The 15,081-nt window shown below is 31.0% G+C and overlaps 1 protein-coding gene across 1 annotated transcript; it reads right to left on the bottom strand.

Moving 5' to 3' along the window:
* Positions 1 to 13,656: 13,656 nt before the first annotated feature.
* On the bottom strand, positions 13,657 to 14,577 carry LOC132062051 (ethylene-responsive transcription factor ERF010-like). Its single transcript, XM_059454702.1, has one exon. It carries the CDS (start codon positions 14,575 to 14,577, stop codon positions 13,657 to 13,659), a length of 921 nt encoding a protein of 306 aa, XP_059310685.1.
* Between the last annotated feature and the right edge of the window lie 504 nt (positions 14,578 to 15,081).

Genomic DNA, 15,081 nt, shown 5'->3' with positions numbered 1-15,081 from the left:
TCATGAACATTACACTAATCTTTATACTATCATAGATTAAGTAAGGAATTTAAAGGTGTTAATCATGTTGTCATAAATAAAGGGTTCGTGGTCATACTAGTACATAGAACATGGTAATGATTCCTCACAGGCCATACTTAAACAACATGTGAAGCTACAAGACCCTTAATGCACAGAAAAGGACACAAATAGCCATTGCATTGGTCTTTACTAGGCATCAAGACATAAGACCACAGTTTGACACCCTAGGCATGGTAAATAGACCACATGACCCAACAAACAAACTAAACACTTGACCTGAATCTTTTAATAGCATCTCCACATTTTTATCATATAAACAGGATTACCATTTGAGGGACTAACAATATCATAAATAGGGTCATGTCCCAAAAACAAACACATGTTAAGCTAGATTCATGCTAGCAATATGATAGGACGCTAAATAACCTAAGTCATACTGTCTCTACAACTAAGTTACACATAAATCATGCTTAAATTTGCAATAAAATTAATCTAGTCCATCAATATGAGCAGGCTAAGCAAGCTGAACAAGTTAACATATAAGCACTTCTAAACAAACTGCCAACTTACACATAACCATGCTTAAACTGAATGGAATAATTATATAAGCATATTGAAATAACATCTAAAACTACATAACTTTAACTAGTACTATCATATCAGCAAATTTCTTTATTAAACTGAGCTAATCCATACTAGTTAGTATGCTTTAATCATAAGAATAACAAACTAGCTTACATAAACATATTGGATTTAAACAGCATATAATTACAACATGCTTAATCAACTAGACTAAGTTAATAATCATATTTATCTACACAAGCTAAACTATAGAAGCATATTCAACTGAGCTAAATAAGCATCTAAAAAGGGCTAAAATATTAAACTGAGCTAAACAAGGAACATCACCTAACACTTAAGCAAAACAACAAGAAAATTATACAAAAATAACAAAGGAAGGTAGGAATAAAAAGGAAAAAAGGAAATTACCTCTTTTGTGCGCCGCGGTGAAGAGAGTTGGACCTGGAAGCTTTAATACTCCACCCCAAATGCTCAAGAACATAGAACCCACACAAGAAAACAGAGGATAAAACTTTAAATTTTACTAACTCGAACTCTTAAAATTTTAAAGCAGAAAGCCCTAAAATTTGGGTATTTCGACTATATGAGTGAATATATGTGAATACTCAGTCAAAAGGTTGTCTAACAACGTAACTTAGGGTCCATTTATATAGAAACCCCCAAATCCTTCAAACCCTAACCGCATCGATGTGGGACAAGTCCATTTTTTGGACTTGTTTCCTCACAATTATCAACGTGCGGTGCGAATTGATTGTGAAAATCAAACAAAGGGTCAGATTAAGACCCAAATCAGATCTATTCGTAGATCACTAATCGAACCAATGAGAAACCTCGATTCAAAAATTGGTCAAGACAAACCCCATTAAGGGATTCGTCCTGGTTTGACCTTAAAACACTAAAAAAGTAAGAGAGAGGAAGAGTTTTACCTCTTTAGTGGTGGTAGCGTGGTGGTGTGGAGCAGAGAGGTTGAGAACAATTAATGTTCTCACTCAAAACGGCCACACAGTACTGCATAAGGCTCACACGCCTGAGTTTTGCCAAATCCGGCATATGACGTCATGAGAGAGAGAAGGGAGTGGGAGGCAGCTAGGGTTTCTCCAAAGAGAAACCCTTCCTTACGCTCTAAGGGGTCATTTGGCCTTGTGATAGAAAATGAAAAGGGTAAGGGGATTTACCCCTTTAATTGCGGACTTGAGCCGGGTCAATCCCTTAATGGACTGGGCCTGGCTGAAAATCAAAGAAGAGGGAGGGTGGCATATATACACTTGCATATACATGATATACATGTATACGCATGTATATTCATGTATATACGTGTATATATGTGCAAGGACTTGACACAATTTTAATAAAATGGCCACAATTAAGCGGGTCAATTAATTTAAACCCCCTTACTTATGGTCAAACACAATTAATTAACCATCTAAAAAAACTAACAAACATGGCTAATTATGTAAATGGACTTAAGTTGCGAATATGGCCTTGACTTTAAACCATGAAATTGGTTATTTCAATTATGGTCATAATTTGACCAATCAAACAACTAAAAGACTAATTTGCAACAATGACCTTAGTTAAACTTAAACCATGAACTTGGCTATTTCAACTAAGGCCATAATTGAATTAACAAATAGTTGTTTCAATTGTAGCCATTATTTGCCACATAGTGGACAATTTATAGAATTAATCACAATTAAATACTCAATTAATTATGATAAAATTCTAATAAATTGAATATGCAAAAATTGAGAATTGAGGAGTAAAATGATTAATTCGTTTAATTAATCAAATTTCTTGGATTAAACGGAATAAAATAGTTGCTAATTGGAAATTTAACAATTTAAATGATTAAATAAATAATTGTTGTAAATTGCTTTTCTCCTGGTTAATTTAGCAAATACATCATAATTGTTGTAACGATATATAAATTAATTTCCAAATGATTTGTAATATTATAGAAATTATTTTACCAAATAAGAATAGTAAAATATTATCTAAATAAATTTTTTATAAAATCATTTTGACTTACAAAAAAAAAATAATACATATTTCACTCCGTTTACTATCCAAGGACTCTGGGTAATTAAAATAAATTATGGGAGGTCAAAAATTAGGTGTCAACAACTCATCTAGCCCTATCCAACTCCCAGCACCTTTCCCGCACATTTCAAGATAAGATTGTGGTGGTTGGACGTGATAAGACGGAACTCCGTATATTTCGGACTTGGTCAGCATTGCTATCCGATATATGCGAAGCAAACCCGGAATGGAGTTCTCGGATGGCTAAGAGTTCTTCTGTCTTTGGCCAAGCTGGTACTGACTGACTCGGGGATTGACTATGAGTTCCTTCCGTGCTTGCCACATGTCCGGTTAAAGAGTCTTCATCCCGGTACACTTATTACCAATACAAATTCATCTTGAAACTGATTATTGTTTAATCATTTTCTAATAATCACTTTTTTTTATACTCCCTTCCTACCACTTTTTGTTTTGCAACGTCTAAAATATTTCCCACTCGCAGCCTGGAAAATCCTTTACATTAAGAAGCATAGAAGTATAGAGAAAAACGGAAAAATCACCAAGAATTTTTAACAAACGTTCAAAAAATATAGTTACAACTATACATCAACAATGATATTAGTAACTAGCTAGAACAACAAACCAAAGACGAGATACCCAACTTATGCAAAAATAATAATCTGAAAATAGATAAGAATCATCATCATCATCATCATATATTATTAAAAGTGGGAAGCTCTTTAGTGAAAAGTTAGATCACCATAATGCCCATAAAAAGTTAAATGACCTTTTTACCCTTCAATCAAACACTATTCCTATTAGACTATAATGTACAAAGTCGTAAAAATACTTCACAATAAATATAGTATTAAGATTCATAACTAGCACGCCCTTAATCAAACATTGCTCTATAATTAAATCTAATTCCTACACGACCTTAATTGTATAGTCATGCGTTTTTTTCCAATGAAAACTGAAAAGAATACAAATAGGTAAAAGATCACTAGAAGTTAAAACCCAAGAAAGTCTAGATACAGTTTATTAAGACAAATTAAACTAATATTATTTAGTGATGATGCTTAGAATTCTAAGTAAATGAGCGTACGTTTTGGGAGTCCAATTTAACGGAGGTAGCAAAAATAATTGGTTGCACTAAAATTATAAGAATCGGATGCAGTCACAGCAATATTGAAGTGAACAACAATTAATGATGAACTCCATGATTCAAAACTTTCAGTTTACTTTTTTGAGATCTTACCCTTTTATTTTGTACACAGGTACTGATCTACACCAAATATTTCTATGCAAGGTATGTCCTCTAAATCCTATATTACATCTCAAAGAATTTTGAAGGTCTACATATATATGCTCAAACCCCATTTAAATTTTTCATCTTTAGTAGTTTAAAATTTTAATTATATTGCTATTTTCTTCCCCTTTTTTCCCATCTTTTGTTGGGTGTTTTTTTTATGATTTCTGGTTATGTTGTATTTTTGTGTTAAGGGTAACAATTAATGAATATACTCAACACTACTTTCAAAATATAATACGTAGTTTTTTAAGTTCCTGTAATCCTTTAATTTTCTTCCTTTTTTAATTTTACCTTTTCTTTAGATTTCTTGATTCAAGGTTGTTGTTTTTTTTTTTTTTTTAATATTTGATTACTCTCGATGCTTTCATCAACAGATTAAAATTACTTGATAAAAGAAACTAAATGACTATGTTGTATTTTTGTGTTCAAGATAAAGAGCTTGTGATTTCTGCCCTTCTTGTAAGTTTACTTTTCATCATCTATTGCTATTAATTTTGTTGCAGAAGTGGAAAGATTTTCTTTAAATGCAACAAAATGTGAGGTTATTGAATCTGTTGAAATAATATGAGAATTTACATATGAGGTTAATTTAAGATCTACCTTAGTGAACCATGACAACTTATATTATTTTAGTTATGATATTTTTAATGTTATCATAGTGTGAATACTGCATATTGTTTTGTGAAGTCTCCACACTCTCAATTACACTTTTTCTTTCATCTTATCATTTTCACGTTACGGATGTCTTTGGCTTTTGGGGGTGGGGGGGGGGGGGGGAATATTTTTTCTTTTTATTTGGGATGTAAAATGCGAAATTTTTTCTCAAAACAAAGAAATGTGATAAATAAGTGGATATTAAAGAAAAGGTGGGTACTTTTTTAAAAAATTCTTTTTTTTAGTTCGATATAAATAGTTAATTGAGATTGATACACTAATACATCATGGAGAGTGGCTTTAACTATTTGATAATGAAGCAAAGCTCAACACTCTTGGCCAACCAAGAAGGAATTTGTGGAGGGCAAAAGACAGGAATAACAATAAACAAAAGAACTTTTACCATAAATTTCTATTATATGTCGTTGAAATATTAAAAGAAAAAAGCAAGAACATTGTTAAGTATTTGCTATGACAATCTTATTTACATAACAAATTTTAGGTGTTCAAACGATATCTAATCATTTTACGTTCAACAACTAAGTCGGTCGAATAGACTCACAATTAATCAATTCGAGCTTGTAGATCTCTCCCTTCAAATATAGTGTATCTCATCACAAACATATTCCAATATTACTTGTATAATTTTAAAATGTTTGTACTATTATCATGGGATACACGTGTAATGCACGTGACGGGAAACTAGTAAAGAGAAAATAATAAGCAAACAGATGTAACTAAATTATTCATAGAATCCCAATATATCGAGAGGAGAGATTCGAAAAATCGTACTTTTTGAAGTTTCTTTCGCAGACAAAGCAACAGACCCCAGAAAATGACAAGATACTAGGAGGGGGTTTGGATTGGCTTTTTAAGGCAGAGTTTGCAGGCAAATTATGCCTTAGCAAACTCTACCTGATAAGGCATAGTTCGCAGGAGGTTGGTTTAACTGTTTTGTTTGGCATACACTTATATTTGCTAGACACACAGAAGATGTTTCATAACAACTTAGAAAAGGAAACTAATACAGATCAAGTTATAGGGAAGTCTAGATTGTAAGAACATGTATAAACTGAAGGACAACAATGTTACTAAACCTTTATCTTATTCTGCAAACTTATCCTGCCTCTGAGACTTCTTGTGTCTGGCAGTGCTATGTGCAATTGTACAAAGAAACCACTTGAAAATTCTAACCTTTCAGGTTCCAAGAAGCCGTACTCATGTATCCCTGTTGGTTTAATGCACCTCCGTATAGGTGTTAGTTATTTCTATCATCTCTCTTTGCTATATTCACCTATGTATAGGTGTTTGTGGTTTGTATAATCACTCTCCGTTAAATTCGGTCTACTCTTTATACTTTCAAAATTCTGCCTTAAGGCAGAGTTTGAAGGCAAAATTATGCCTTGCGAAATTCCTTCTTTTTTTTTTTTAGTGAGTTGGGGTTCAAACCCAGAACCTCGGGGTATTAGACGAAGGACAAAAATTAAAGACCACCAATTTGAGGGGCAAAAATTAAAGACCATCCCAAAGGAAGGGAAATCCGCGCAAAAATAAGTTTTCATTATATCCATCATGTTAAATTGTTTGCAAATTCTTGTAGCTTGACAAAACTTGCACGTGTTGTTCAATTATTTACTCTAAATTTTGATGGATTGGCAAGACTTGGTACTATTTTCTGACTATCTTATTAAATTATTCAAAAGTCTGGTCAGATTGGCAAAACATATCTATATTATTAATTAATTTTTAATAATTTTTTGATTATCGGTACCATTTCAAGCCCTCAATCAGTTATAAATCTTTCCTTGTAAGCATTTTTCCCAAGCTATGACACTCATACGGTGGCGAGCCGAAATACGGCTAAGGGTGTTCAAAATTATACAGTAAATATTTTTTTAATGAGTGAGTGCACCAAAAAAATTTAAATCGAACTACATCATAATTAGCTTTGCGGTTTTGCATTGTAGTTTGTCTTCAAAGCATAATCCATCACTAAATTCAAAATGAATTTTGGTTTTTTTTTAACGAAATTTTTTAGTTGAGCAAGAAAATCACAAGACACAAGTAAAATAAAAAAGTTGGAAGGTATCAAAAGAGAATAAAAAAAAAAGCAGAGGAAGGACACGAACCATCTTCAATGGCGTTTAACGGGAGGAGAGGAGATTTTAAACAAACCTTTTGAAGTAATTAAAAAGCAAATAAAACAGAATTATTATAAATAAAATTTATAAAACTATTAGCCCTTCTCATGAGGGAAAAAACATCAATAAATTTAGAAATATTTTTTTATAAATTTAGTTGAGATATTTTCAGGTATATACATAAAACTTAATAGTAATTAATATATTAATGAAATCATGAATATAACCATCTTTATTATAATTATAGCCTGCATTAATCTAAATCACAAATATACACTTACTTTATTATTATACTTTAAGTCTAACATATTACAAAATACTTAATAGAAAATGAAGTAAAGAAGGTACTAGCCACATATATATTTGCCTACTTGGATCCCATTTGACGAAATCCAATGGGGGCTCCATCACCTTAACGGTGCTTCATCCCCCCATACATCGTACTAGTATACTTATCAACAGTGTGTTTTAAATTCAAAATGTGAACAAAAATGCTTTAACGATGGATCGAACCCGCGAGATGAGACCAAATTTGAACACTCTTTGCCACTGAGCTCCGCCGTTTGGTTGTTCAAAAGGTGTTCAATGTAAGTATATATCCACAAAATACAGTATATGACCTATACACCCGATATAATTTTCCGGTGAAGGGTGTTCATCTGACCACCCTTGCTATAGGGTGGCTCCGCCCATGACTCCATGCAGTGGTGGAGGTACGATGTTTGCTAAGAGGGTTCAAAAATTAAAGAATTCTCAGTGAGACTTGAGCACACATGCTCTACGTAAATTTGAACCTCCCTTTAACATTGAACTTAGTTTTTCGTTTGTATTAAGGAGGTCCAACATATAATATATATACACATAAAGCAAAAATTTAACCGTATATACACGGTGTAATTTTTCGATGAATGGCCATGTCGATCCACTCCTGACTCCATGCACGAACATCAAAAAAAGAAACAAATGCCCTCGAAAATCTCTCTCTCTCTCTCTCTCTCTCTCTATATATATATATATATATATATATATATATATATATATATATATATATATATATATATATATTTTTATTATGTATTAACGTTTCATCCTTACATAAAGAATGAAACGTTGCCTTCATTAACTCAAAACAGTTACACCATTTTGAAAATTGTGTTCATTTATCTTTTTTAAAATAGTCATTTTTTTTGTCGTTTTCTTTATTTTTTAAAATTAAAAATATTAATTAACGTTTCATCCTTACATAAAGAATGAAACATTCTTTGTTTTGTATATTATTTGATTATGAAATTATTTCATTAGATACTGATTTTTTTCCCCACACAGTTAAGTACTTTTCGTTGAACTTCAAATTTTGGGTACCCAAGGTAAATGTATAAAGATCCTTTCTACTTTTAGTCTTACTTCAATGGTTTGACGTTCATTTTCTTGTTGTAGACTTTATCGAAAAGGTTATCTATAATTTTTTTTATCATCGAGTAGCTTTGTCATGCAAACAGAAACGGTAAAATTCTCTCCAAATTTTACATTTTTAGTTGTACAATTTTCATTCTTTGTTTTGAATATCACTTGATTCTGAGAAAATTCATGAAATACTAATTTTTTTTTCACAGAGTTAAGTACTTTTATCTTTGAAAATCTTGAAATAATTTAGAGTCTTCAACTTCAGATTTTGGGTACCCAAGGTAAACACACAAAGATTCTTTCTACTTTTAGTCGATTTGACTTTTATTTTCATGTTGTAGGCTTTATCGAGAAGGTTATCTAGAGTTTTTTTTTTTTTATGAACGAGTAACTCTCTCTTGCAAACAGAAAAGTATTTCATGAAGGTCATAGACAATGATGAGGCTGAAGATTTTTATAGCCTAGGGTCATGCAATTTAAAAGTGGTGCCAAAAAATACAAACATTCAATTAGCCATTTAAAAGGTAATTAACGAGGCATTAATCTATATATGCATTAGAGAGTTTGTAGATTATTCTAAGTTGACATATAATGTGATAATTTAAGAAAATAACATGTTACAACAGGCTATATGAAGATTTTTTATATATGCCTTAGGGTCATGCAATTTAAAAGTGGTGCCAAAAACTTACAAAATGGAATAATCAATTAGCCATTTAAAAGGTAATTAACGAGGCATTAATCTATATATGCATTAGAGAGTTTGTAGATTATTCTTTTCCAAGTTGACATTTAATGTGATAATTTAAGAAAATAACATGTTAATTTTTATTTTTATTTTAAAAAAAATTAACAAAAAAGGAAGAAAATATATGATATTAATCTCCCGAGCATCGGCGTTTGGGGGGGTAATTATTCAAATTTCTTTACATTATATGATAGTATAACTTAAATTTGAATAAAAGAAGTAGAAAACATCACTTATTACATCATTAATTACTTTAATAATATTCCTGTTTAGAATGAGAAAATTATTTATTGAGAATAATTTGAATTTTATTAGTTCTTTATAAATGGCAAGTTTGATGATTATTTAGACTGAACATAAAAAAACATTATCATATAGGTAAAATGAGTGTGAGATAGTAAAAGGTTGAGAAGGGGTAAATTAATAAACACCATCCTCAACTGCCCACTATGCTGTAGTTTGTTTGGTAAAATAGGTAGTTAAAGATTTTTGTTTGTGCTTATAGATGATTATAAACTCATATTCATTATTTTAGAATGGATTCAGTGGAAGAATTTAGAAGAAAACACGTATATGTTAGTTTAGAAGGGATTTAATGTAAGAATTTAGAAGAGTACGTACATATAGTCTCATCATAGTGTGAGAGAAAAAGAAAATAAAATTGTAAGAAAATAAAATTGTTAGATTAGATGGAAAATAATTTTTATTTTTAGGTTTTAAACAAAAAAAAAAATGTTCCTTCCATTCTAAGTTTAATTTGTTAACTAATGCTTTTATAATTTTGAAAAGTTCTATATGTACAATTAGAGAAGAGCATGATTATCAACTGTTAAACAATAATCATTCTTTTTTACTTTTTCAATTTTAAGATATTAGTTTTTGTTGATGTGCATAATTTAAGTTTACTATTAACTGACATTTTATAATTTTCAAATGTTGTGTGAATATTTAATAATTTTTCTTCCTTATCTTCTATTATTATATCTAACTTAATAATAACATGCTTTTATACAAACATGCTTTAAATGAGTTTACCATTGATAAGACTTTAAATATTTCCTATGTAAGATTTTGATTTTTTTTTTTTTTTATTGTTAGCAGTTTTTGGAATTTCTTAATAGATAAAACTTAAATATATTCATTGATATATATATATATATATATATATATATATATATATATATATATATATATATATATAAACTAATTATTATACAGAAGTATGCAAATACTATGAATAACTCTAAAAATATGATTATCCAATCAAATGAGCAAATGCTTATTTATTTTTATTTTTTTTATTTTTTATTGTTGAGGAGTTATTTGGTTGCAGAAAAGCTTTGGTAAGATTAGTTGGTCCCGACATACTTACAGATAAATTTGAGCCCAGAAGTTCACCTTTTTCTTGGTATTATACAATATTCAAACAGATTCAAGGAGTTTTTCGTTTCAAAATCACATGATCTTTTTGTAGCTATATTCATGTCTCATAAAAGTATTTATATGAGAGACGTGAGCTTTAGTAATATCATTCATTCGCAGAATAACAATTCTTTCCTACATTAATGAATTGAATGTTTAGCCCTCTAATAGTGCAAAATGATTAACTCCATTCCTAAACACTAAATCCTTAAGACTTTTTTTTTTTTACTCATGTCCTCACAGTTTTCCCGTCATTTTTTCTATCAGAATAATAATAATGTTGAAGGATGTATTTTCTAAATTAACGATAGAGCTTTGTTTTGGGAGAGTAAATCAAGTTTACTATATGCAAACTATTTGTCTTCTTTTTCTTAATACTCTGCTTTTGTATTTTGCTTTATTTATTTATTTTCTTTTTGCATTTAGTTATTAGCCAGAGAATCGAACTAATGTCACAGTTCAAATAATGACTTGAAGGGTGATGATTATCGGAAGAAGATTGTGCCTAGCAGTTTCCGATCAAGATAATCATTGACTTATTTTTTACTCAAAATTCTTTTGTCCGTATAGTTTATTAACAGGTCTGACTTAGTTAACCTTATCATTAATCTTAATCGGTGATGATTAGAAAACTTTCACATCATGAAAGTCTAGAAAATGAGTATATTGTACTCATAAAATTAACAGTTCTATATTTTTTGTGTACAAAAAGATAGAATAAGCCATGATTAATTATTTTATGAAAGATCAATCAATATTGAGAAGACAATTATATCAATAAACAAATGTTACACATCCAAAAAAATTGTAAAAGACAATTGATCGAACATCAAGACTTTTTTTAGTCATTCATTATATATTTACATATTTACAGTTTTTAAGATATGCAACAATGCCGAATCATCTAAATTTTGTTGAGATGTTCTTAATATCGTTAGTTTTACCAAAAAATATTTTAAGCTTAATGAGGTTATTTATGACGGCGCGAAGCGCGGGTAAATTACCTAGTGATAATAATGAAATTAAGGCAAACAAAAGATTGTCAAACTATATATATAAAGCTTCTTCCGGCAAATACACTATGTTCCTCAATCGTATTTGTAACAACATATTTAATCACGTCTTGACTCCAACTTTCTATATTTCAGTTAGGATATCAATAATTACATGGCTTCATTTTTACGACAGTCCATATCCTTAGCTTGATTTATTTGGCTACCTCCACACATGTTGAAGTTTCTACCTACGACAAGATCAGTTACGAACTCTCTATAAATGCTTATTAAAAAAAAAAAAAAAAACTTTTTCCTGTATTATAGTAGCAAGTGTATTATTGTGTTCCAGAATTAGGGAGTTCGAGATTGAGGCGGGACATTACCACTGAGATATTTTAGGGAAATTATTTAAAAGATAGCTAAAATAGTATCTATTTGAATTTTGTCCACCTGTTTTTTAGTTAGTAAAATAGGAACATGTTTCTTCCATCTTATTTTAATTCTTATTCTTTCTTTTTTTCTTTCCTACTGCTTCTTTTTCACTGTTATTGTTCTTCAAAACTGTCAATACATAGCACTACGTCACAAATAACTCTAACTTGAAGGAGGAAATGAGCTTCATTTCTGATTAGATTTTTTTTTTTTTTTTTTTTTTGGTAAACTGGATATTTTATTTATATATTAAGGTAGTACAGACGTAGTAGTAGTAGATAGATAGATATTCATTATCATGGATAGTGATTACATAAGAGTTCCCTAGACTTGATAAGCTATTACAAGACGACTTAGATACTACTTTACTAGTCATTTTTCCTTCCTGATCTTGCTGGATCGTTTTTTTTTTTTTTTTTTTTTGCAGATTCTGGTGGTGATAGCATAGTACAAAGCTGATTACAAGTTGAGAGCCTAGAACCTAGCTTTGCCAAAACGTGAGCGCTCTTATTCCCTTCACGAAAGCTGTGCCGGACTATTGGATTCGCCAAAAAATGCTTTGGAGTTCCATGGGTCTCGATCCTAGGACCAATTGCTTCAAACTTAGAAGCTCAACCGTGGCACCAACAGTCAATTTCTGATTAGATTTCTAATATATAGCATATGGCATGTATTTATTGGTTTAATATAAACACCGTCGTGCATATATAGAGTCTTGAACAGTGCATTGGGTTTAGTTAGAAGGTAGAATATTTAATCAATCAAGACTGACAGGTCACTGATGCAATTCCGCCAATTTAAATGCTCTAAAAGAATCGCATAAATCACCATCCAACCTTCCAAAGTTCATGCAAAGAGCCAAGACAATATTTTTAACTCTACTTTCTAAGTCGTTTTCCTTAATATATATTAGAATTAAGGGCCTGCACTTGAGCATTAGTTGATTTATTTATCTCATGATTAATACTTGTTAATTTTTTGTCTCCCTACTATAGTTTAGAAATGTTATAAACGTCATTCCATCTGCAATATGCCAACATCTAAATTGATTATTTAATTAGCGTTCAAGTGCGACTCACAGTTCCGTTATGGCAAAGAACTGTATGCCAACTTGAGAATGTGGTATATCAACAAAAGCAAACTTAATTAACTAAAATGTGTATCTTATCAATACATTCACCACTTTAATTTCGTCATCTTCGAGTAATTACCATCATAATAAAGTAATTAGTGAATGTCCAATTACAAGTCAATGCCTTGTTTATATTAATCAATATATATTCAATTTAAACAATACCATGATTATCCAAATTATTAGGGAAAGGAGTCACGTCAATTAAGCAAGGACACATTATATTAATCAAGATTAACTTTCAAGGACGTCCAAGAAACAATAATATTCTGTGAATGGTTTGTAAAGATTTCTTGCCACTTTAAAATTATGGCTTAAACAGGAGTAGTTTTTTATCACAAAATTAATATATACCGGGGCAGAAAATGGGTGAACATAACCTTTTACAATTTGAATACAAGAAACTGATCCTGCCAAAAAAAATTAAGTATTTTTTTCTCTGATCATTTCGTATGTGTAAAAATATTTTTCTTCTTCTTGTGAATTAGCATAAAACTAAAAACAAATTTATAAAAGTCCAAGAAACCAGGTGTATCGTATGAGCATCACAATATCTGACATTATCAAAGCGAGACAAGATTGATCTTTTTAGGAATATGTGTAACCCCAAACAAACATTTCCTTTGATAATCTTATTCATTGCGTTCCTTTTTTCTAATATCTTCCTTCACTGTACAATTTTTCAAGGACTGCATCACGCGAAAACAGTACTAAAGACTAGCAGTACTAATTTTTTGGCTTCTGGATTTATCTTAAGACATAAGAAAAAAGTACAAAAACAAACCAAATCCGTGTTAATTCTCACCACGTAAGGGAGATTCACTAAAAGTAGGAGGAACCATTATAGAAGAAGAAACTTTAAACCTTTTGCTTCTTGATGATCCTTCACTGCTTCCAGCACTACTCATAATATCTGGACTACTAATCCACCCTGCCATTGGATCTGATCCAAGAAAAAATTCACTTCCATCTGATACATTATCAGAGTCCAGCCCAAGTTGCCTATAAGCAGCCCATTCACTGTTACAATCAGAGTCCAGTCCAAGTTGTCTAAAAGCAGTCCATTCACTGCTACAATCAGACACACTTGAATTTTCCCAAGAAGAATATGAATCATTATTATTATTATCAGTTAAATGTGGAAGTACTCTAATACTTGGCTGTACAACTTTCTCAATTTTCTTCATATCCACATGAGGATGATTTTGGTATTGGTGATCATAATTGTTCTTGGAGTGGAAAATTCTAGCAAATGTGAAATGGTCACTTACTCTACTCTTGGACGATGACTTATTTTCTGAATTCCTAGCCATGATGCTTTGTAAATTCTTACTTAATTTCGCTTTTAGAGAAGAAAAACTAAGACCATGTTTATTATGATCATGAGAACCATCATTTGGTTGCAATATATTCGATTGATCGCCTGAATTAGGATTAGTTGGAGCTACAGAAGCGAAATTGGTTCGTGCATTTTCGCCACGTAGGGCTCGGGCAGCTTCATCGTAGGCACGAGCAGCTTCTTCAGGAGTATCGTATGTTCCTAGCCATAATCTCACACGTTGAGACGAGTCCTTGATCTCAGCAACCCATCTTCCGGAAGGTCTTTGTCTTACACCTACAAATTTTCTTGTTACTGATTTGTTTGGTTGTGGTGATGATGATTTGGTGGTGTTGATGTTGGTGTTGGTGGTGGTGATGGTGGTTTTCGTGGCCATTAAGGGGAAAGTTACAAATTAAAATAGTACTATAGTTGACAATGAGAAGGAAGTATAGTTCTATAAAGAGCATGTAGTGTTGCCAATCTGGCACTATAAATAAGGGCGCTTTAAAGAACTATTGAGGCAGAGCACAAGTGGATGTGGTTAAGTGGCCGAGTCAAATTTTTTATCGAAGGAATTCAAACTATTAAAAGTACAGAAACGAAAAAACTAAAGAGATCCGACATTTATTATATATGCATAAAAAAAATGATCTTATATATACAATATAATTTTCTAAAAAAAGAGATTCGTGAACCCCTCGAGGCCCCTTGCGTGCGGTATAACGGTCAATTAAATAAGTGAAATAAGATCAAGATTTAAATCTCAATAGAGATGAGAGAGTAAATTAGGCCTTTATAGACAAAATTAACTTATACTTGTTGGTATGAAGTAGTAAATATCCAATAAAATAGTTGAGGTACGCACAAAATTGATCCTAAGATCATTGTTAGTTAATTA

The sequence above is a fragment of the Lycium ferocissimum genome, chromosome 7 (genome assembly GCF_029784015.1).
Source record: "Lycium ferocissimum isolate CSIRO_LF1 chromosome 7, AGI_CSIRO_Lferr_CH_V1, whole genome shotgun sequence".
In the NCBI taxonomy this organism is placed as follows: Eukaryota; Viridiplantae; Streptophyta; class Magnoliopsida; order Solanales; family Solanaceae; genus Lycium; species Lycium ferocissimum.
Note: the sequence above shows the minus strand (reverse complement) of the source record. Positions and strands in the feature narration are given on the sequence as shown.